The sequence below is a fragment of the Dysidea avara genome, chromosome 1, assembly GCF_963678975.1.
Source record: "Dysidea avara chromosome 1, odDysAvar1.4, whole genome shotgun sequence".
In the NCBI taxonomy this organism is placed as follows: domain Eukaryota; kingdom Metazoa; phylum Porifera; class Demospongiae; order Dictyoceratida; family Dysideidae; genus Dysidea; species Dysidea avara.
In genome coordinates, this window is record NC_089272.1 from 41,885,201 (window position 1) to 41,910,189 (window position 24,989).

Below are 24,989 nucleotides of genomic sequence, written 5' to 3' on the forward strand. Positions count from 1 at the left end.
CAATTTCCTCCGTTCAATTTGGCTTTATTCAGGGTAGATCCACAACTCAACAGCTCCTATTATTCCTTAGTCTGGCGTAGACAGACCTTTTAAAAAATAAAAGGTCTGGTCTGCGTAGCATCGGGCACTCGTGCACAATTACGAGAATCCTGTAAAACCAATCAGATTGCAGCATTGATAATTAACGCATAATTCGCACGAAATTGTTTCATGAGTCCAACAATTCTGAACATGACTACCTCCCGTGGTCAGTGGCGTAGCTACCATTGAGGCAACCGAGGCAGCTGCCTCGGTAAAAATGCTCAACAACAGGCTGAGCAGGTCTGAGTTTTGCGACTGAGGAGTTTTGGCACCCTGGATTTTCTACTCAAACGTTACTAGACAGCATTACTGTACCACACATAATAGAATCTATGGCTGAAGTGCTATAAGCAGGGCTGGAGCCCATGGTGACACGGTGCTGGATCACTTTTCAACTACAGTTGTAAAAAGATCGAGATACTCTAATAGAGCAGTCATCGTAATGTACTCTAATAGAGCATTCAGTACAGATTATAGCCATTGTTCTCATTACAGTGCTTGATCTAAACCATTTACATTTATGTTAATTATCTTTGCATTATAATTACTTTTCATTCAAAAGTTCTAATGAGTCAACTGCATGGTATTGCATTGAGCCAATTGATCATGCACATCATATGCATTAGCAGTTACAATCAAAAATATAGCCTCCACATGTCATTTCAAAGCATATAATTATTTTCAAAATTTTCCTTGAGGGAGCATGTCCCCAGACTCCCTAGCTTGACATGCTTAGCACATGCAGTTGAGCATCACATGAAAGAGATAATCATTGACTTATACAACACATCAACAAAAAGTATAGTGTGCATGACTTATGACCTCCATTGTAGTTCATGGATGACCTGACCATGCAAAATATCTCCAGAGTAAGTTGTGTTGAATGCAACTAAACTATAGTTTAATAGTTGAAGCATGGTATACCGTAGCATTAACTAAGCTGGAGCATTACTTATGACTTGTAGAAAAATGCTCAGAGTCTTTCTTCCATCCAACCAGATAGTTAACCTGCAAATGCTGTACCAACCATACTTGAAAGTATTTGTGAATCAGTTGAGTCAGAAGCAGAGCTAGACCCTCTCAATTAGGTCAATGACTCAATGTATAAACTTTGCCTTGGTAGAAAATTTTTCCTGGCTACGCCACTGGTGGTAATATCGATACGTGCTCTAAAGCAGCAGCCAATTTTTTGGGGTACGCCAGCTTGAAACAGGAGCAGGCAACAGGTATTAATCAGTTTCTCTTTGGGAAAGATGTATTTACTGTTCTGCCTACTGGATTCGGAAAAACACTGTGCTATGCGTGTTTGCCACTTGTTTTTGATGCTGTCCTTGGCACTGATCGCTCTATAGTAGTGGTGATTAGCCCTCTGGTATCCATTATGAAAGATCAGGTTAGATAATTGCATGGCAGGAATGTGATAATACATTTTAATTACTAGACCGACATTTTTAACAAGAGAGGCTTAGCTGCAGCTTTTGTCAGTGGAGACCAAAACAGTGAAGTTGTACTTAAAGGAGTAAAAGCTGGAGCTTATAAACTAGTTTTCTTCACTCCAGAGATGTTGCTGTTAAATAAGCACTGGCATTGTTTGCTTAAGTCGGATGTTTATGCTTCAAATATGTGTGCCTTAGTTATCAATGAGGCACATACTGTCAAGAAATGGTAAGAGACTTTTGTGTTGCACAGACAATCCCACCACCATAATAAATTATTTCTACTGTCCCGATCCATCAAGTAATCCTGCTAGTTATGTGTCGAATAGTGCCTTTTGTATGCAATGGTGAAGTGATATAAACAGGCTGTAGGACCAGGTGTCGTACAGACCTTCAGCACTTGTGCTGTAAAGCCTTAATAAATAAAATAAAGATGGTGGATATTTACATAGTGTACAAATACACTAAACAATGCATAAGGTAAATTTTGAAGCATAATTACATTGTGTTTTGTCTTTATTGCACATAGGGGAAATAGTTTTAGGAAAGTAATGTAAAGGATTGTTGAAGTACGGAGCTTGATACCACCATCAGTGCACATGATGTGCTTAACAGCAACAGCAACGAAGTCACTTCGAGAAGAGGTTATTGTTATTTTAGGAATGAAAAGTCCTGAAGTCATTGCAGTGTCACCATCCAAACTGAACATAACTTTTATGATCAAAAAGTTTGACAACATACAAGAAGCATTCTCACCTTTGGTCAGTGGATTGTTGAAGCAGAGAGGAGAGTTTCCACGTACCATCATTTATTGCCAACGTTTACCTGAGTGTGGCCGTATTTATCGACATTTGCGATATTGCCTTGGCAAGCAGTTTACTGAACCAGTGGATGCTCCAGATTTGCCTGAATTCAGGCTTGTGGATATGTTCCATAGTTCAGTGGATGTTGAAATAAAGGAGCACATTTTAAAGTCATTCACAAAGCCCTCACATCTGAGAGTTGTTATTGCTACTGTGGCATTCGGGATGGGTATTGATTGTAATGATGTTCACCAAGTGTTTCACGTTGGCCCACCTGAAGATATAGAATGCTACATTCAGGAAACTGGTCGGGTAGGCCGAGATGGTGACAAGTCACTTGCACTTTTAATGCTCATCAAAGAGATTAGAATGATCCACATTGATCCAAGCATGCGAAATTACATTACAAGCAGTACTTGCAGAAGGGACCGTCTTTTTCAAAATTTTGAAGGATACAACCCCATTAAAAGCACTCTTTGTCTGTGCTGTGATGTATGCAATGTGAAGAACTCCAACAATTTAGTATTTAGATATATACTCTGATGTGAATTTAGTCAACTCTTATTAAATAATATAAATTTCTGTAATAGTTTTGTAGTTCGTTTTTGTTTTACGTTTACTTAAACTGTTTTAATGATTTTCAAGGATAGTGGAACTAACCCCTCACACAGCGTATATTAAAGCCAGCATAATAAATAACCACAAACATCAAATTTTTGAAAAATCTATTAAAATTTGAAGCAAATAGCCTGACATAGCCAACCCTTCTAAAAAAATGGTCAGCTAAGCCACACTAGACAACAGCCACAGTAAAAGTTTAAGCACTAAAACAGTTGATATATTAAATGAGGTTGGTTATTTTTCTTATAGTAACGACTTGTAAGATGATCTGTAACCCAAGAAAGTATCTCCGAGACTGGCTTCATATGTCCAACACTGACAGGTTTGTCAAATGAAAGATGTTTCCGTCTCTGTATAACTTCAAATACTTTGTGCTCCTGTAACTCTTTGATTATTAATTCAAGTTCCTTCTTGTGTTCAGGCACACCATGGGCCCCACTCAACGAACTAACTTTATTACTCTCATCAAACCTTGACAGTATTTCGTTCATCACACCTAGTGCTTTGCTACGTCTGACAATACCTTCAGCACTTTTGTTTGAGCCCTTGTATGGTTCCCTTTAAAACTTTATTCAGGTGCTCCAGGTGTTGATCAGAAGGTATACTCCTTCCTTTTACACCAGCAGTGTTGATAAATCTGCACCATATCAACTGCTGGGCCATTCTAGGTGGCAAATCAAAGTAATACTGACAAAGTAAGTTCAGGCTTTCATTTGCATAGTTACGACGTCCAGCATTGATGAAAAGTGGCAGGAGGTAACAGTAGTATAAGAGCACTCTACTGCCATCACCCTCCTTTATTGCTGCATCTCTGAATAGCATGTACATACAGCCTATGCTCATCAGGTAGTTTGTGTAATCATGTACACGATCGCCACTTAAAGAAACTGCTGAGTTAAAGAAATGGTTGATGTATTTCTCCACAACACTTTTGCTCAACTGCTCCAACAAAGATTTTCATTCAGTATCAATTTGTGTCCATGTATTTTCTGGGCAAGGAATGATGTCTTTGGATGGTTGACTATCCAGTGTTGTCATTCCAAATGTTTTCAATGCAGCACTCAATATGTGTCCTGTAATTGTTATGTTCAGAAAATCATTACAGGCATTGAAGCAGTGTTTTGGCAATTTCCCAACATTCTGCTGGTTGATTAGGTTTCACATTTGATAAAGAGTGCAGTGCTCTCCAGCAGAATCAGTATCATAAAAATATTTCCAAATAACCTGAGAAAACAAAAAAGGTAAAAAAATAATAGTTAGCCATGACCAATAACCTCAACCAGGATGACTTCCGTGTGCCAGTCCTCTATTACAGGAATGAGTCCATCAAATCTCTTGGATGAAGTCACAGAGTTGGACTTTGCCTCTTGGGCACCTCTCACACAAGCAGCCGTCAATTGGTCACCACCAAACAACAGCGAGTGGAGCCTAGAAACTGGCTGTGAAACACTCTTTTCATTCCCAACATCCACTTCACGTTCATGTTCCACCACTGGCACAAACTGGTGAACATGGGACAATATCTTGATCATCTCATCCCCTTTGTTTTCATTGAAAAGCAGTACACCTAATGGGGTCTACAACAAAACCTTCTAATTCGTTTAACAAAAAAAGTGCACAATATGCTTACCACTTCAGGCATTTTACTCATGTCTTCATAGTATGGATGGTCAATGTGCCAGGAAACAACATCAGAAAAGGCGAAACGAAAATAAGGCATGTGTGACACTGTGATCCGAGACACCAGAACAGCAAGATGATTAGTCAGCTGGTCATCACATTCTTTGGTTGGCAAGAGAAACTTCGCCATTTTGTCTGCACTATTCAAACAAGTGTCAGCCTTTTCACTAGAATAGTCACTAAAGTCAGTTCGATCACGCACAGCCATATAATGAAAATAGTGGACAGACTGATCTTTAGGGCTATCACTGCGACTGTACCGAGCCTTAACTGAGAAGTCAATGTTATCTCCCACCAACTTGTAAGTCGTAATAACAGGAGATTCAAAACTGGTTGGTATAATATTTTCAGCTGGCAGTTGTTGAGACAGAACCGCTGGAATCTGTAAATGTTGAGGTGATTCAGCTGGCAGTTGATGAGACGGAACCGCTGGAATCTGTAAACGTTGAGGTGATTCAGCTGGCAGTTGATGAGACGGAACTGCTGGAATCTGTAAACATTGAGGTGATTCAAATGGCAGTTGATGAGACAGAATCACTGGAATCTGTAAATGTTGAGGTGATTCAGCTACAGGGCAGGCAATTGCAGTTACCCCATCTTCAAGATTACTTTGTCTGTTCGATGGTGTTAATGGAGAAAAACATGGGGCAACAAGGCTGGGAGATTCTGAGCATGATAAGCTTTCAGTCGACCACTCAGAACTTTCTGAATCTGGGTATTCAGACTCTTCTTCATTTTCAGAATCAGTCAACTCACCTTTTGACATCAATGGTGAAACTGGTGGAGAGCTAAAGGATGACTCTGAATGAGTTGACGATTCATTAGAATTATCTGAGTCGGGATATTCCATCTCGATACATGGAACATGGGATAGCCCATCCTGTACTTGGTTATCAATCTATAGTAAACTATTAATGTTAGGACTTCAGCAAACACCACCATTAATACCTGTCCAGGAACATCAGGAACATTCAACTCGCCAAGAAGTAAGTCTCTCCACTGAATAACCTTGCTATCAAACTTTAGTCCCACTTTTGAAATGATAGAATTTAGGGTTTGGTGAGATATGCAGACATTGATCTTCTGCAAGCGCTGAAACACCTAATACATGTACAAAAATATACAAGAAGGTATGATCTTATTTAATGACATACCTGTTTGCTTGAACGACCAGCATAAAGAATTAAAGCAACAATCTTTTGCACCGAGGACATCTTGTTATAGTGGTACTTAAAAAGCATGGCTATACACATCCCAATGGTAGATTCTCGGTTAGAGCGATTTTTTTGGGTTTGTGTGCAAGCATTCAAAAAATAAAGCAAGGTGGGTGCATGGGTTCGGACTTCTGTAAGCAAACTGTCCCAGCAAAAATCTTACAATATTTCAGGAGCTTCTTGTTTAAGAACAGAATTGGTTTTTTCAGCACACATCTTGTGCATCTCAAAACGAATGTTTCTAGACAAGATAGTCATAATGTAACATCGTATAGTGTGATCATTCAAGCAGTCCCGGGCTATTGTCAGTTTACTTGGCCTAGCAACGGCCTTGCCCATGGCTTTCCTGGAGGGTGTTAAGATATGATTCCGAAACTTATTACGACGATACCTTATTTGAACCTGAAAAATCAAACAAAGAGGGCTTACAATTAGATAATATCAGCTTATTTTCTAACCTTGACTACTGGTGACTGCCCTTCTTGCCAATCTGATAATCTGGGTCGTTTAGGTGTAGGTGGAGCATCACAGGTACCAGGAACGGTAGCAAGGGGAGCATTATGTGGAACATACGCATCTGCTGCTTTAGCAATGCCAGTTGTAAGAGTCTGCCACAACTTGGATGCTCTTTCAAGCGTGTTGAAGCACTTTCGGCACATTTTCCCGATGTTTACAGCCATCGACTGGGCAGTTACTGAAGCTGAGCAGGTGTTTAGCTCTTCCCTCATTAGCAAACTCCAAACAGGTAAAATGTGCCGTGATGATGGTGTCCGAATCAACCGGTCTCCTTTTTGATTCGTTATATTGCTGCCACATCCTAAACAGAAAATGATTGTATTGGAAGCCATAATTGATACATTATTGATAACGCGAAACACATAGAATATGATACAAGACATGATGTAATACCGTAAATCAGGTGCACGAGTGCCCGATGCTACGCAGACCAGACCTTTTATTTTTTAAAAGGTCTGTCTACGCCAGACTAATTATTCCTCAACTACATCTACGAAGCAATTTCACTTGGTCACCAAGTTGACGTTATATACCTTGACTTTCAAAAGGCTTTTGACATGGTTCAACATTGCCAACTACTTTCTAAATTGTGGAAAATAGGTATCAGTGGGAGTTTATGGCAATGGTTCAAAAATTACTTGACCAATCGTAGACACTGTGTACGTATCACCAACACGTTATCTGACACTTTACCAGTGTTGTCCGGGGTTCCACAAGGAAGTATCTTTGGCCCTCTATTATTTTTAATCTATGTGAATGATTTGCCATCAGAGGTTACTTCCTCAAAACCTTTTCTGTTTGCAGATGACACAAAGCTATTAAAAATCATATCTCAACTTTCAGACAGTGTGCTTTTACAGAAGGATCTGGACTCGTTCTTCAACTGGAGTATTACTAATGAACTCTATTTTGGAATTTCAAAATGTGTGTTTCTTAGCTTTAACTACAGGTCATCAACATCATACCACATAGAGTCGAATATATTGCAACATCTAAGTGAACATCGAGATCTTGGAATACAAATGTCAAGTGATCTATCCTGGAATAACCACTACAACATGATCTGCTCCAAGGCATATAGATCACTGGCATTCTTGAGACGAACATTTGGTGGATCTGGGCCAGTGGAAGCTAGAAGATCTCTATATTTAGCACTTATCCGCTCACAACTTACTTATTGTTCATAACTATAGAATCCACATCTAATAAAAGACACTACTATACTTGAGAGAGTACAAAGGCGAGCCACTAAAATATATTCTAAATGATTATACTTCAGATTACAAATTTCGTTTGCTTAAATTGAAACTCCTTCCTTTGATGTATATGCTTGATTTTTATAATATTCTCTTCTTTGTGAAATCTTTGAAGCAGCCAAATCTCCACTTTAATATCTTCAATTATGTATCTTTTAGTACCAGCAGGACTAGATCAACTACAACCCACAAATTGTTACACAATTACTCACACAACAATAAAATTCGTAATTTTTATTTCAATCGACTCTCTAGACTTTGGAATGCTCTCCCCCCAATCAACATTGATCTACACCTCAACACAATCAAGTCACTGATTTACGATCACCTCTGGAACCATTTTGCTGAACACTTTAACCCTAACAATTCATGTACATATCACTTCCGCTGCCCTTGCTATAATTGTTGTAATATTGCTACTACCCCTAATTTTAATATAAATAGTTAACTAATGTACACTTTGTTTTGTACTTGGCTGCTAGCACAGGTTGCTAGCAGACCATCAGTGTAACTTAAGTAACTAATAATTAATACTGTGATTGTACCCTATTGTGTTGCACTGTAAAGCCTTTACTATTACTAATACTATTATGTAGCAAGGAAACATTATTGCTTGAAGCTCCATATAGACCTCTTGAATTTATAGGGCGTGGCACTTTTGTTTTATGAAATGATCCATTACAGTTCATCATACCTTCATCCACATGCAAGGTCATATCAGAACAGCCATTTCTCGAACTATTAACTGTAAAAAAAGGGTGCGTCCAAGAAACTACAAGCTGTAACCGAACACAGTAAAAACGACTTAGTGAATGTCACTAACTTTAGTTACACTACCAGGTAGTGAAACACTTTGTTAGTGAAGGTCACTAACCTGGTAGTGACCAGTTAGTGACCTTCACTGACCTTTTACTAGAGTACATGTAGTGACCAAAAATGTTAGTGATTTTCTCTACCATCTTAGTGAACGTCACTGACTTCCTTTTCACTGGAGCAAACGTAGTGACAAAAGTTAGTGAATTTCACTAGCTCAATAGTAAACTTCACTAAATCCTTTTTCACTGGATTAAAGGTAGTGACAAAACTAGTGATTTCACAAACACGTTAGTGAACTTCACTGGATTGTTTTTCACTGGATTAAAAGGAGTGGCAAAAATCAGTGAATTTCACCAACAGTTTACTTCACTAGATCCCTTATCATTGCATGGATTAAACAAATATATTTTCAGTAGTAGATTTCACTAGTTTATTGAAATTGAAAATCTATATGGGTTACACTACACTACACACACACAGTGCCACACTACACACATGCTGATGTGGATCCTTGGAGAGCAGTCACACAAATGAACTTTGCTGACAAATTATATAGGTGTTCAAAGTATGGTAAGGATTATTCAACAACATTAGTTTTTAATCAATTTTCATGCTTACAATGGTGTTAACAATTAATTTAAAGTACATCAGCTAGATAAAAATATTGCTAGACATGTATATTCTGTATCCTTCAAACAAAACACTCTCGTAAACACTCTGTGTCCCAACACTTAATTGTATATTCAAGCATCAGCTTGCGGACATTTTATTGCAAAACAATAAACATGCTGTATAATATTTGTATGCCGATGTGTCTGCATACCCAGTCCAAGTACCTGAGTAGTACAGAAGTGAAATGTGCAGACATCCAGTTAGGCCATGTAGAAAGCTTTGCTTATTATGTACATTAAGTGTATGATTTTATGTTGTGTATGTGAATATAAACATAACTCACTGTGAACGATGACAACAGTACATATAACACACTTATATAGTAGTCACTACAGTTTCCATATGAACACAATAGTATTATACGCACCAAACAATCTACAAACAAAAATGTAACAAAAACTGGCATGTGCACATACACACAGTACTGTTTAGTAGAGCTCTCCTTGATGTGATCTAGAGCCACATAGCCATACCACTATAGATCCAGTGTACTGTATACATACAAACTCTCGTGGTATGCACTTTTTTCAGATTAACATTTCAGGATTTTCACAGTTTTAATTTCAAGGATCACTCCCTCAGATGAGATGAACAATCTTCTGGGAAATCTAGTAAAGAAATGTTAAAATATGTGGACACATATTCAACACAAACGCACACCTATACACTTCTTCACTGCCTGTCCCACGATTTTCTTCATCTTGGCCGATGGCCCCCAATACCCTCATAAGATGCATTATTCCCACCTAGTCAAGGGATGCTAAGTAACCTAGTTATTTACAAGCTTCATAATTTAGAAGGACCTCATGGCAGGAGAATGGGTCATGGGCCTGAGCTTGTTCCACATTTTATTCCACATTGATACTTGTATGCGTGTGCAGTGCAGGAAGTGTATGCATAGGATGGCCCTGTTGTTGGATTGCAAGGCCAACTCTACGGCACCATGACCCTTCCACCATATGGTCAGGGACAGGGCTGCTGTCATTAGCTACACCACAAGGACTGATCCTCAGTGGTGCAGGTACATTACCAGGTAGGAGGTTGACAGCATGGGCACACATACACACACACCAAGCCATCAGTGATTATACTTACCCAGTGAGCCATATTGCATGGTACACCTATGTGCTATGCACTATGCTCAGGTACTATAGTATGTTCGCATTGAGCTGAATCCTGAAAAACAGCTAAAAATTCAAAGTGAATCTTTTCTTAACAGAGTTAACATTTCAGCCAACCAGATGCTTATTGGTAAGGTGTCAACAACAGACACGTACAGTTTGGCTCCATTATAAAAACAGGAAAGGACTGTAATGGACACTGTACTTATATGGCTTCCCCATTGTGAAAATTTTGATTACCCATAAATATTATGTCAAACATTTGAACTACAAGATTTAAAAATATTTTTAGCGGGTCAAGCAGTACTAAAATGAGCCAAATTTCAAGATCGTGTGTAATTACATCCATGAGTTATTAAATGTTTTTGAGGATTCAGCTCAACGTGAACAAACTATATAACGGGTTGAATGTGGGTTCACCCTGGTTTTAAATAACCATAAGAAAAGGGTGTAAGTCAGCTCAGACAAATGCATGAGCAGGACTATATATACCACCATATGTGCACATTTAGCTGAGTCCTTAATAAATGAATAATGGAATTATGAAATGCATAATATTATGGCTTCATATACCACATGTCTTGCCCACTCCTTTACAAATCTTTACACTGAAGGAATAGTAACTCTTTAGAAGTATCATCATAAATTTAGGTATGATTTTAATGTGATTGCTACATGTACTTCTATTTGAATGCTGACACGTCTACATTTCAGAGCTGCCACACTATCAAGATAATAAATTGCTAACCCTTGTCACTGGTCTTGCAAACAAAATTACTTGTAAAGCATTAAAAAAGCTATACAGGATGTCGTGATATGGCCTGATTTGCTTTAGTACAACACTGAGTGTGGTATTCATTGTACAACCTTAACAATGCTTTAAATTCACTTTTAAACAACTCTTGGAGCAAGTTATTATTAGAACACACGTGTGACCCAATCCTAGTAAATAATAATAATTACATAACCAAGTAATAATAATAATAAGTGACGTCATAAATAATTAATTAAATAAATAATTAATTAATTAATGTACAGCGAAACTACTTAGCACACACACAAATGCTCACCGGGATTGTGTTAGACGGTAGTAAAACAGGAAAAATAAAAAGGGATTTTTTCTTCCGTGCCTTCGTTATTGAATACAGTTTTCCATATAACGCCATCCTTTTTCAGTGCCTGACAACCAGTAACTCGTTAGTTACCACTCGTAAAACCTATTTGCGTGCCCAGAAACTAGTGAGGCCGGTTTGTAGCTCATAGCAACCAATTCAAATGCGCTGCGCCGCCTGCGCGTTAAACCAGGCGCTTGACTCCTTGTCTCCTATGAGGGAAAGCACTATTATTGGTGGAAGCAACGATGTTTTCTTACTTGGAAGTTAGTTCTATGTAATGTACTCCAACTAGTCTATTACTTTACTGCAAGTAGTTTTTAGGGTATCCCATTTGAGTATTAAAATGCGCAAAAGCATTAGAATACACTTACGAGATTTTAGCCAATAGTCAGTAGGGGAAAAGTCTTATTATTGGACCAAATTTACAAGTTTGTACTACTGTCAAATCACTGATACTACGCTGTGTGGTCTGTTATTTAGTGACTAGTCCATAAGTGGTGACTTACTATTTGTAGCTACTGTACAAGCATTGTTTAGCTATTAAAAAGGTAGCAAAACAAAATTTCTATGATAAAAGACTCTGTTTACTGTGCTCAGGATCGAGTAAGGGGCACCAAGAAATAGTTTTTCATATAGAGCAGTCGTTCTTATAAGACTTGTTTGTGTTTCATGTGTATGCAGCTTCTGTAGACATATCAGTACTGTGCATGTTGTACACTAATGATGCAGACACATGTGTCATAAGATAAATAATATACTTTGAACATTTGCTTTTACCATATGCTTGCAGCACTAGATGTGCGACTGCTGGTCAAGACAAATCTATTGTAGATAACATGGCTTATAGCTACTATAGCATTCAAACCAATATTGTTAACACTGAGTAATAATGACTACAAAAGCAGTGCAAATGTAGATGTAATGAGCTATTCAATTTGTGGATGGTAACAGTGTTAGTGGAGTTTGTACTAAGATTCTGTCTTATAGTAGTGCTGCCTGTTCACGTCCCAAAACAAACCCAAAGATTCACTCGCAAACAACTATAAACTTGTTGCTAACTACTCGCATAACAGTAGTCTATATATCGCATACATACAGTATGCTATAGGATACTAATATAATTATGTTCTAGTTAAATGTCTGTTGTTACTTATAGCTTGTAATGTATGACTGTGTACAGTACGTATGTATGATGACTTACGATATGTGACCGTCTCAGCGAATACCTGTCTAGTTCGCACAAGCATGAGTATTTAGAAAATAGAAATTTTAAAATAATCCGTAAAATTACACATGCTACAAGAAAAAAATATGCAAGTTTTTATCGGGCCAGTACTCAAAGAAGGAAGATTCAAATCAATTAAACTATGCACCATCTTTGTTTTAGAATCTTCCAATGGTTTGTGTGTCACGTGAGTTTGTTTACAGAGCAGTAGACATAAACAAAGCTATTGCTGTTTTTTTTTTAACAAAACCACCTTCATACCCTTATGCACAGGTGAATGCAAGGCAAAAACTATACCTTAGTTGGTCTGCCAATCCATGGTGAACATTGTAAGCCAAATTTCAACTTTGTAGACTAATCCAAATGGAAGTTACAGGGTATGACTGCGAATGCAAGCGCCTGTAGTGTATTTTTAGTTTAGTCACCGTACAAATTGATTTCCTTGTTCTTCCTACTTTCTAGCACTGTAATTCCAAAACTACTCACCACAGAAGGCTGAAACTTTGGTGAACCATTTCTTGGACTATGCAGATAATGCTGAGAAATAAAAAAATATATATTTGGAGGTTGTGCGAACTAGACAGGTTTTCACTGAGATGGTCACATATGTGATTATTGTATGTACATTCAGTAAAATTAAGTAGTGGATATCATTCAATCTTTCTTTAATAATGTTACTCTGTGTTGTGTTGGCCGGTCCATCTGTAATGCTATAATTTTTATAGCATACTGTAGTATTGTTACTAGGTTTTACTGAGAATAAAGCAGATGGGGTTGATAATGGTCCTATTCAGTGTCATACTGTACATGGTATTGGGGACGTTAGCTTTATATAAGTTGACCATATAATATTATTAATTGTGTACACCGAGCACAGAGTTGACGCTTGTTTTCTGTGTAATAGTGTTGTGAACCGGTATGGAAAAACTGATTAACTGGTATTGTCTTTTGCCCACTTACTTGGTAGACTTCTGCTGACAAGTGATAATGTCATAGCATAAACTCAAAGCATGTGTAAATGCTGTGTAACGACAAAATAATATTTAGGCAATTTGCAGTTGTCAATTTGGCAAAATACACACTATTTAATTTTTATTAAATTTACTGGTAAATTGGCTCTACACTGTTGCAGATGTTGTAGGCTGACAGAAGGATGAATTTGTATCCTGAATGTTTGTTGTGCTGAAATGTCTGCCTTGTAGATTTAGTGTTCAGTCACAGTGAGCTGTCCACTGATCCCTTTCATAGGGTTAGATCATCCGATGCGCAATCAAATATCTGGATTGGATCATGTGTGCGATGGATCAATTAGTTCACGTTGAAGTGTTTTAACTTAGTCCTGCTATATACAATCTATTTTTTTGTGAGCCACACCCACTTATCGTTATCATGTACAGGGTGTGTATCTCGAAGTAATACAGTAAACCTTTGATTTCTTTAGGATGTCATATCAAGTTACACATACAGTGTTGACAATGTCATCAGTGGACTGCTTATTGCAAACTACAAGGGTTATTGAAACTTAATGCTGAGTAGATACCTGACCAACTAACACATTAAAAGTGACTATAGGTATTGCATCATCGCTTCGAGATATGCATATGCACAGGCTATATACTGAAGTAGGATACTCTCCTCTCTTTATATATTATGAACTCTTGCTAGTGGCCATGGGCTTGGCTCCATGTAAGCTCACAGACAGTATCAAACATAAGATTCATGCAGATTGTAATACTCTAATTGATAAATGAATACAAGCAGCGTCTTATAATTAGAGTGAATTTGTTAGTTTGTGCGTAAAATCACTGATACAAGCAGTTTTTCTTATAAATAATACTAGTTCGTGTTTCATGTATACAGCTTTCCTAGACATATCAGTACTGTCCATTTGGTGCATATAGGCACACATGTCAGAGAATGATAGTATAGCTTTGAGCATCTTATTTAAAGATCACTTTCACCATACCTTGCAGCAGTTTGAATGTGTGACTACTGGTTAAGACCAATCTATTGTAGATACACTTTTCTGTACACTTCGTAGAATGAAATTAATTTGTGTATGAACATGGCTTATAGCTACCATAGCAAATAAACCTATCACTTTACAATTATATTGGAGTACTGATGGCTACAATAGCAGTGCTAATGTAAATGTATTGAGCTAGTCATTTTGGGAGTGGGTAGCCATGTTGGTAGTGTGCATACTAAGATTCTATCATATAAACTATTGGCATATAGCTTATAATGTATGTGGACAGTATAGATCCTCGCTAACCCAAACTCCTGTAATCTAATCCCAACAGTAGAAATGACTGTTCTATTAGGGTATTTTGAGAACAAGTGTTTGTTCTATTACAGTATTTGAATAGGGTTCTGTATATGTGACCGAATTTTACAAAACAAGGCTTCCACACACATCCACTTTTATGACATTGAAGTACCATAACGTGATGTAGCAGTAAACCATTAGTCTCAAAGTTTGACCTGGTATTGTACTATGCTATGGAAGGACTATGTGAAAAGTTGAAGCCAATAGCTTGCTGAGTAGTCAAATTACAGCTGGTTAAAGTCAGAAAATTGGATGTGTGTAGAAGCCTTGTTTTGTCAAATTCGGTCACATATAATTTATAATCTGAACAATTTTACTACTTTTATCAACTTGAGAACAGTGCTGTTCAGATTATTGAGGATCCACTGTTTAATAAATTGCTATAATATCCATTATTAGCTTACAATGTGCGACTGTTGTGTGCACATATGATAAAATTACGTGATGGATAACTCCCAATCTTTTTATGATAGTTTTTCTCTGTGTTGGTTGATCCATCTGTTTCCCTATAATTTTGATAACATACTTTAACATTGTTACGAAGTTGTACTGAGCTTTCAGTGTCTTTGTATTGGTACTGGTGACATCAACTTTATGATATTACCATGTATTTTGTGTATGTACACTGTGCACATGGCTTTCCCCTTGTTATCTGTACAGTGGTCCTTCTATTATTTAAATTCATTAAATAATGGGAAGTTAAAACCGATTGATTTATACACAGAATTCCATTCAAATACTCTAGTAGAACATACAGTGTACACTCTGAAACAAAATACTCTAATAGAACAGTCACTTCTGTTTGAATAACAAAACATTTGGGTATCGATGGCCGAACATTAAAGGGACCACTGCACTGGGGATGTGTAACCTATTAGAGTATTTTCCATTACATGAACATTCTATTAGAGCATGTGTATGTTTTATTAGAGTAGTTGAACATAACTCTATATAAACAAATGGGCTTCATTTATTTGAACAAATTCACTTAACTGGAAGCTTTTAATGTTGAACTGAAACAGATGTTCGGATAATGGAGGTCCTACAATACTTATTATACATCACAGTTAGACAAAGCAAATACAAGTTGTTTTATATGTTAACAAATTTACTTGGTTATGTGTGACCCGGTCCTAGTAATTACATAACCAAGTAATAATAATAATAAGAACGTGACGTCATAAATAATTAATTAATTAATTAATGTCCAGACGAAACTGCGTAGTGCACACAAGAACACTCACCGGAATTGAGTTAGACGAAACCCAAACGTCAAATTGAAGTGAGCGTTTTTTCTCCGGTGCCTTCGTTAAGCAGGACACTTTTCTAAATAGTGCCTTTCTTCTACCAGTAACTCGTTAGTTACCACCCGTAAAACTTGTTAGCGTGCCCCAGTAACTAGTAAGGCCGGTTTGTAGCTCATAGCAACCAATTTAAATGCGCTGCGCCGCCTGCGCGTTAAACCAGGAACTTGTCTCCTGTGAGGGAAAGAACTATTATTGGTGGAAACAACGATGTTTTCTTACTTGGAGGTTAGTTCTGTGTAATGTACTCCAACTATTACTTTACTGCAGATAGTTTTTAGGGTATTCCATTTGAGTATTAAAATGCGCAAAAGCATTAGAATACACTTACGAGATTTTAGCCTATAGTCAGTAGAGGCATAGATAATAGACACCCTATATGTAGGGGTGTCTATTATCTTTGGTAGAGGCAAGTCTTATTATTGGACCATATTTACAAGTCTGTGCTATTGTCCACTGATACTACGCTGTGTGGTCTGTTATTTAGTGACTAGTCCATAAGTGGCGACTTACTATTTATTGCTACCGTACAAGCATTGTTTAGCTAAAAGGTAGCAAAACAAAATTTCTATGGTAAAAGACTCTGTTTACTGTGCTCAGGATTGAGTAAGGGGCACCAAGAAATAGTTTATTATAGGGCAGTTGTTCTCATAAGACTTGTTTGTGTTTCATGTTCTGTAGACATGTCAGTACTGTGCATATTGTACACTAATGATGCAGTCACATGTGTCATAAGATAAATAATATGCTTTGAACATTTGCTTTTACCATACCTTTGCAGCACTGGATGTGCAACTATTGTACATAACATGGCTTATAGCTATTATAGCAATCAAACCAAGCACTGTAATACTGTTAACACTGAGTAATAATGATTACAATAGCAGTGTAAATGTAAGCTATTCAATTTGTGGATGGTAGCAGTGTTAGTGGAGTATGTACTAAGATTCTGTCTTATAACAGTGCTGCCTGTTCACATCTCGAAACTATCCCAAAGATTCACTTGCAAACAACTATAAACTTGTTACTAACTACTCACGTAACACTAGTCTATATATCGCATACATACAGTATGCTATAGGATACTAATATAGTTATGTTCTGGTTAAATGTCTCTTGTTGCATATAGCTTGTAATGTATGACTGTGTACAGTGCGTATGTATGATAACTTACAATATGTGACTGTCTCAGCGAAAACCTGTCTAGTTTGCACAAGCATGTGCATTGAGAAAATTGAAACTTAAAAAAAAATATTTTTCGTTACATTATGCATGCTACAAGAAAAATATGCAAGTTTTTATCGGGCCAGTATACGAAGAAGGAAAATTTAAATCGATTAAACTATACACCATCTTACTCATGGAGAGTTCAAAAACCTTTGTTTCATTTCTGTAGCCCCAATGGTTTGTGTGTCACGTGAGTTTGTTTACGAAGCGGTAGACGCAAACAAAATTATTGCTATTCTTCAACAAAGCCGCCTTCATATGCCTACACAAAAATGAATGCAAGGCTAAAACTATATCTTGGTTGATCTGCCAATCCATGATGAACATTGTAAGCCAAATTTCAACTTTTTAGACTAATCCAAACGGAAGTTATGGCTACGAATGCAAGCGCCTGTAGTTTATTTTTAGTAGTCACTGTACAAATCGATTTCCTTGTTCTTCCTACTTTCTAGCACTGTAATTCCAAAACTACTCACCACAGAAAGCTGAAACTTTGGTGAATCATTCCTTGGACAATGCAGATAATGCTGAGAAATTAAAAGGATATTCAGAGGTTGTGCGAACTAGATGGGTTTTCGCTGAGATGGTCACATATGTGACTATTGTATATACATTCAGTGAAATCAAGTAATGGATAACTCTCAATCTTTCTTTAATATTGCTGCTTCTGTGTTGTGTTGGCTGGTCCATCTGTAATTCTATAATTTTTATAGCATACTGTAGCATTGTTACAAAGTTGTATTGAGAATAAAGTAGATGGGGTTGATGATGGTCCTATTCAGTGTCACACATGGTAATGGGGACATTAGCTTTATATAAGTTGACCATATAATATTATTATGTATGTACACTGTGCAGGGTTGACGCTTGTTATCTGTATAGTAGTGTTGTAAACTGGTATGGAAAAACTGATTATAACTGGTATTGTCTTTTGCCCACTCACTTGGTAAACTTCTGCTGACAAGTGATAATGTCATAGCATAACCTCAAAGCATGTGTAAATGTCGTGTAACAACAAAATAAAATTTAGGAAATTTGTAGTTGGCAAAATTTTAATTTGGCGACATACGCACTATTTAATTTTTATTAAATTTACTGATAAATTGGCACTACACTGTTGCACATGTTGTAGGCTGACAGAAGGATGAATTTGTATCCTGAACGTTTCTTGTGCTGAAATGTCTGCCTTGTAAATTTAGTGCTCAGTCACAGTAGGCTGTCCACTGATAGCTTTCACAGGGTTAGATCATCCGACGCGTGATCAAATATCTGAGTCTGACCTGGATTGGATCACGTGTGCAATGGATCAATTAGTTCACGTTGAAGTGTTTTAACCTAGTCCTGCCACAACCTAGTTTTTTTGTGAGCCACAACTACTTATCATGATCATGTATCTAAGTAATACAGTAAACCTTTGATTTCTTTAGGATGTCATGTCAAGTTACATATACAGTGTTAAGGAGTGTTGACAATGTCATCAGTGGACTGTTTATTGAAGCCAATCTACAAGGGTCATTGAAACTTACTACTGAGTAGAGACCTGACCAACTAACACATTGCAAGTGACTATAGGTATCGCATCATAACTTGGAGATATGCATTTGTACAGGCTATACCGAAGTAGGACACTCTCCTCTCTTTTTATATTATGAACTCTCGCTAGTGGGCTTGGCTCCATGTAAGCTTACAGACAGCATCAAACATAAGATTCATGCAGACTGTAATACTCTAATTGATAAATGAGCACAAGCAGAGTCTTATAATTAGAGCAAATTTGCTAGTTAGTGCATAGAATCACTGATATGAGCAGTTGTTCTTATAGATAAGACTTGTTCGTGTTTTATGTATACAGCTTCCCTAGACATATCAGTACTATCCATTTGGTGCATATAGACACACATGTCAGAGAATAATAGTATAGCTTTGAGCATCTTATTTAAAGATCACTTTCACCATACCTTGCAGCAGTTTGGATGTGTGACTACTGGTTAAGACAAATCTATTGTAGGTACACTTCTGTACACCTCGTAGAATGAAATTTGTGTGTATATACATGGCTTATAGCAACTGTAGCAATTAAACCAAGCACTTTATAATTAAATCAGAATACTGATGACTACAATAGCAGTGCTAATATAAATGTAATGAGCTAGTCATTTTGGGAGTGGGTAGCCATGTTAGTAGTGTGCATACTAAGATTCTGTCATATAAACCATTGGCATATAGCTTATAATGTATGCGAACAGTATAGATCCTTGCTAATCCAAACTCCAATAATATGAACACTTGCTAATCCCAACAGTAGAAATGACTGTTCTATTAGGGTATTTTGTGAACAAGTGTTTGTTCTATTAGAGTATTTGAATAGGGTTCTGTATATAGCCATTATTCTGAACAATTTCACTACATTGAGAACAGAGCTGTTCAGATTATTGAGGATCCACTGTTTAATAAATTGGTATAATATCCATTTTATTGTATTATTAGCTTACAATGTGTGACTGTTGTGCACACGTACAATGAAATTAAGTGATGGATAACTCTTAATCATTCTATGATAGTTCTTCTCTGTGTTGGCTGGTCCATCTGTTGCCCTATAATTTTGATAGCATACTTTAACATTGTTAGGAAGTTGTACTGAGCTTTCATGTCTTTGTATTGGTTGGTACTGGTGACATCAGCTTTATAATATTACCATGTATTTTGTGTATGTATACTGTGCACATGGCTTTCCCCTTGTTATCATTTAAACTGGAAAGTTAAAACCCATTGATTTATCAGAATTCCATTCAAATGCTCTAATAGAACATACACACTTAAACAAAATAATCTAATAGAACTGTCACTTTAGTTTGAATAATAGAGCATTTGTGTATCGATAACTGAACATTAAAGGGACCACTGTACTAGGGTATGTGTGACCTATTAGAGTATTTTGTTATTACATGAACATTGTATTATAGTAAGTGTATGTTCTATTAGAGTAGTTGAACGTAACTCTATTATAAACAAATGGGCTTCATTTATTTGAACAAATGCACTTAACTGAACACTTTTAAGATTGAATTGAAACAGATGTTCAGATAGTGGAGGTCCTACTATATTTATTATACATCACAGTTAGACAAAGCAAATACAAATTGTTTTACACGTTAACAAATTTACTTGGTTATGTGTGACCCGGTCCTAGTAATAATAATAATAATAATAATAATAGCTAGAATAGTCTGTGGTTGTCTGTGTAGACCACCTCACATACAATGATCAATGGTGATGTGTCAACCATCAAGTAGCTATATAGAATGGTCTGTGTAAAAATCATTTCACAATGCAATGGATGATTAATCATCTCACAATGCACTGCATTGTCAAGAATCACAAAGTCGACTGGGCTTTTGAGTAGAAATCACATAACAGCCATTTCTTGGAATTGGCTGTTTTGAGTGCACACACTTTTTATGTGCGAGGTGAGGGTGGTGGAATTAGCAACCAGTATAGAACGCTCTCCACCTTGATACCCTTAACTTGTTGAAAATGCGTATGCACTCTGCAGTTAGTGCCGTACAGCACAAAAACAGTGGTGGAGCTAATCCTTTAAAAGACAAATTTTTCTGCATTCCACTGCTTTTGTACTGTACATTGTTAATAGCAAGGTGCAGGATCACCTAGGACTCCTAACTGCAGTGCTCAATAAATTCAACCATAGAATATTATGATTGAGAAAAAAAAAATGTCACTCCAGTTCTCCAGTCCAGTTGCCTGGCCCATTATAAAGCCCCACAAGTGCTATTATGAAACAAGTTTACAGAGACTATTTTTAAAATACGTTCCCTTTGCTCTGGCCTCATGATAGCGGTAACAGGAGCCATAATATCTAGCACTAAGATCATAAATTAAATAAAAACTGGCTGCCATGACATTGTTCAATGGGACTGGTCTGGCCGTTATACTGTGAGTATGCTGTGTAAAAATTCATTGATTCCCAACAATGGCCATACTGGAATGTTTAGTGGTTAAATGCATTAATGATACTGCAATACTGAGTTAAAACTTGTGAAGAATACATGAGCAAATATGCACCGTTTGATCATGCGAAAGGTTTCTTTTAATTTTGAATTTATTTTCAAACAAGCAACAGGACTTGGGAATTAATTTTCGAAAAGAAGAGAAGGGCATCTTCGAAAGATCAGAAAACAAAAACCCTTATAAAATAACCAGCTAGCTATACAGTAGTCGTTTAAGTCACATTGCATTGTTATTTTGAATATGCATCTAGCACATTGCAGTGTACATTTGCACTGTGTTGGGGTATCTGTGATGTTATAGTTTTAAAAGTATGTTTGCCTGTGTGCTGTATGTGGTTTGTAAGCTTATTGCTTATCTTTAAGCAATGGTGCTGAGGTTTTATGAGATCAGGAGCTGTCTTCATAAAGAGGATGGGACTTGGGAGGAAGAAAGAGAAGGGGATGATGAAAACCGCACAGTGATATAATGACAGCTAGAACACTGCCACATTACGTAATGTTAAACTGTTCCTCCTCTAGTCACCATGACAGTACATCATTGTGTTGGGAACTGATTGGCAATCTCCAAAACATTTTTCTATAAAGGTATGTGTATTTTTGTCATAACTTGACAATAACTTTAATAACTTTAAGACAGCAGCATACAACAACTGAATAAGTACAACTACTACACAGTATTTATACACACAAATAAAACCATAAAACCACAGGTACAGAACAATGGATAATTAAACAGTACAAAACACACATGAGAAAATAAGTACAAGGGCAATTAATTACAAAACCAAAGGAGGGAAAACAGGTTACACAAAAACACATGAATATATTTAACTAAGTACAAAAACATGTGAATAAGATTAAGAAAGTCTGTACAAACAATGCATCTAATCACTAAGGAATGTCACTAATTACTACAGTCTGTCACAATTTTTCAATAGTTTTGTTTTTACCACTCATCTAAAGGATTCATGCAGTGCCTCACGATTTATTCACTCTCTTTGTGTTAGCTTCAAGATTAATTCCCAACTCACTGTTCCAGCAGATATAGTCATAAGTAATACCATATGAAACAAAATTTTGGTGAATTTGGCAAAATGATTTCAATTTGCAAAAGTAATAAATAAAAAAATATCTTATATAATTTTTTTTAGCTAACTAGCTGCATAAATAGAGAGAATTAATGCAGTATGTCACAAGTATTCACCAAAATATTATTTACCAAACTCTCAGCTCGAGTTGAGTCACCCTTATCTCACAACTAGTTTGTATCAAACTGTATACTGTAGCCTGTGTGTGTTGTTTCTATGGTAACTGGTTTGTGTTAAGCACAAAGGTTAAAAAACTGGCAATCTTCAATGCCGCTAGTTTGTGTAGCATTAACAATTTGGCCCCATAGTCACCGTACATTTGCCTCTTACTTAAACTCTGCTGATGCATCAATGAATGTTGTGGTTATGTCTGCAGTGACTAGTAAGTGTTATACACTTATGTGACCACAGCATACTTCATGGATGCCAATACAAGCTGGCCTTGTAGCTTCTGTAATACCAAACTATTAGTAGAAAGAGTGAGTTTGTGTAGTTACCTGTTCATCTAATTCACCTGTGCTCATCCTACTTGTTTTGTGTATGTCTTTTTCACTGCAACATCCACATACATATGTACAAGCAGTAATATTGCTACGTACGTATTGTGTCATCAGTGTATATGTGCGTACACGCTGACGACACAATTCCAAACTGCTGGGGGTCAATAACTGTTGAGCTGTGTTTGTTTATCTCTGCCAATAATATTCACACAATTACATGACATAAATATTGACATGACTGCAGATTGAGAAGGAAGGTATTAAGCTTCTCATTTCACCAGTGTCTGGAAATAGCCTTGTGGTTTGATCTGCTGACCTTCAAAAGCATTGAGTTCTCTGTTTGTAGGTGTTAGTGGTGGCTGTAGCTGGTCAAGGTCATTCCAGGTGGAAGAATTAATAAATGTGACAGGAGATGCTGAGTGGTCCCTTCAATGCAGAACAGATAATTACGTATACATGGATAGGCTACATTATTGTGTATACTACAACACAATGGACTGTAAGAATACATAGTATTTTGAAGGCAAACTTGGACATGTGTGAAATTTTGTATTTATTTTCCACCCATCATACAATGTTAATACCAAGACCAGTTTGAGAATTGCCTCTGTAATCAATCCACTCAGCACTAAATGTGCACTCCAACTAGACATTACAAGGAGTTTGAGGAGATGTTTCTCTGCAGTTTGTAATCAATGAGCTTGGTTATACATGACCAATGACTATGAAAGAGTTTTGAAGATGATTATTTGGTCAATGTTATTTTGTGGACCATGCCCACACATTCATTTTCCTACTGTACAGTACTATCATACTGTATGATATTTATGGAACACATGTATAGAAACTTTTGTTAAAATACATTCCCTTTCAAGTTTACTCTGGCCTCACGATAGTGGTGACAGGAGCCACAATGTCTACTGTAGTCCAAACACTGAAATCTTAATAGTTGAACAGACTAGAGTGCTTTATTATTATAGTTGACTATAGTTACTATAGTGTAGTTGGCTATAGTTACCCTGTTGACTATAGTTACCCTTGACTATTGACTATAGTTACCCTGATGTGTTGACTGTAGTTAGCTTCTTCCTCTGTTGACTGTATACATGTACGTAGTTATGTATATGATCCTCTACTGTTACTGTAGTTACCCTCTACTGTACTGTTACTGTAGTTACCCTCTACTATATATAATGTTATGAGATGGTCTTATCAACGGAGTCATGGAGTACACATTGGCTGCATGTCTTTGGCACCTACTTGAAATGATCAATCCATGTGCACCCACCATATATAATGTGTGTATTATAGTAATTGACAATAATAAAGCACTCTAGTCTGTTCACATGAGTGTACACTTGTGTATCCTTGTCATAGTATGGCATAGCATGAGGTATGTGTCATATACTGCCTGACTTAGCCATACCACTATGTGTTATGTCATGGTGTATATACATGTGTGTGTCCTTGTCATAGCACATGACAACCTTGGGTACATGTGTGCACACCAGTCATTATATTTGGCAACATATTAACAATAGCTGTGTCCATGTTAGCTATGTATAGTCTACATAATTATATTCTTGCTATAAATGCATGACATAAACGTCGCAGCACACACTAACTCTTATAATATCAATCAAGAATTAAAAACACATAACACTTTTCTAATACAGAACACTTATAAACACTTTTCTAATACACTCTGATTAAGACCACACGCACACGTCATCAGTCACCAGCAGTCATCACCAGTCATCAGTCACCAGTCATCACCAGGAAGTTTAGTCAAGATACTTCCAATGGTACTGTATACATCCATAGCAGGTACTTCCACACTGTAAAAACGAATTTGTTAAATTGACAAAATTTGTTACACTAACAAATTGTTAAATCAACAAACAGCTTGTTATTGTGACAAATACATGTTAAACCAACCAACATATATGTTAGAGCAACA

At 36.9% G+C, this 24,989-nt stretch overlaps 2 protein-coding genes and 1 long non-coding RNA gene across 3 annotated transcripts; 2 read left to right on the plus strand and 1 right to left on the minus strand.

Annotated features, from left to right (window-relative positions):
• The first annotated feature begins 2,179 nt into the window (after positions 1-2,179).
• Positions 2,180-2,863, plus strand: LOC136246798 (bifunctional 3'-5' exonuclease/ATP-dependent helicase WRN-like). Its single transcript, XM_066038360.1, has one exon. It carries the CDS (start codon positions 2,180-2,182, stop codon positions 2,861-2,863), a length of 684 nt encoding a protein of 227 aa, XP_065894432.1.
• A 1,645-nt stretch (positions 2,864-4,508) lies between these two features.
• On the minus strand, positions 4,509-5,852 carry LOC136246805 (uncharacterized). Its single transcript, XM_066038369.1, has 3 exons — positions 5,776-5,852; positions 5,570-5,722; positions 4,509-5,519 (listed from the first exon to the last, which is right to left on the minus strand). Exons 1-3 carry the CDS (start codon positions 5,833-5,835, stop codon positions 4,509-4,511), a joined length of 1,224 nt encoding a protein of 407 aa, XP_065894441.1. The 5' UTR covers positions 5,836-5,852.
• Positions 5,853-11,500: 5,648 nt separating this feature from the next.
• On the plus strand, positions 11,501-23,756 carry LOC136250347 (uncharacterized). The gene is made up of 3 exons (XR_010698499.1): positions 11,501-11,594; positions 21,805-22,026; positions 23,376-23,756. It is a non-coding gene; the product is annotated as an uncharacterized lncRNA (long non-coding RNA).
• Positions 23,757-24,989: the final 1,233 nt, after the last annotated feature.

Bases quoted from the DNA above. Each gene is read 5' to 3' on its own strand.
- LOC136246798 (XM_066038360.1), top strand. From the start codon at position 2,180: ATGAAAAGTCCTGAAGTCATTGCAGTGTCACCATCCAAACTGAACATA.
- LOC136246805 (XM_066038369.1), bottom strand. From the start codon at position 5,835: ATGTCCTCGGTGCAAAAGATTGTTGCTTTAATTCTTTATGCTGGTCGT. The intron at 5,723-5,775 runs GTATGTCATTAA...TACATGTATTAG, and splicing joins CTGGTCGTTCAAGCAAACAG to GTGTTTCAGCGCTTGCAGAA. The intron at 5,520-5,569 runs GTATTAATGGTG...AGTTTACTATAG, and splicing joins TTCCTGATGTTCCTGGACAG to ATTGATAACCAAGTACAGGA.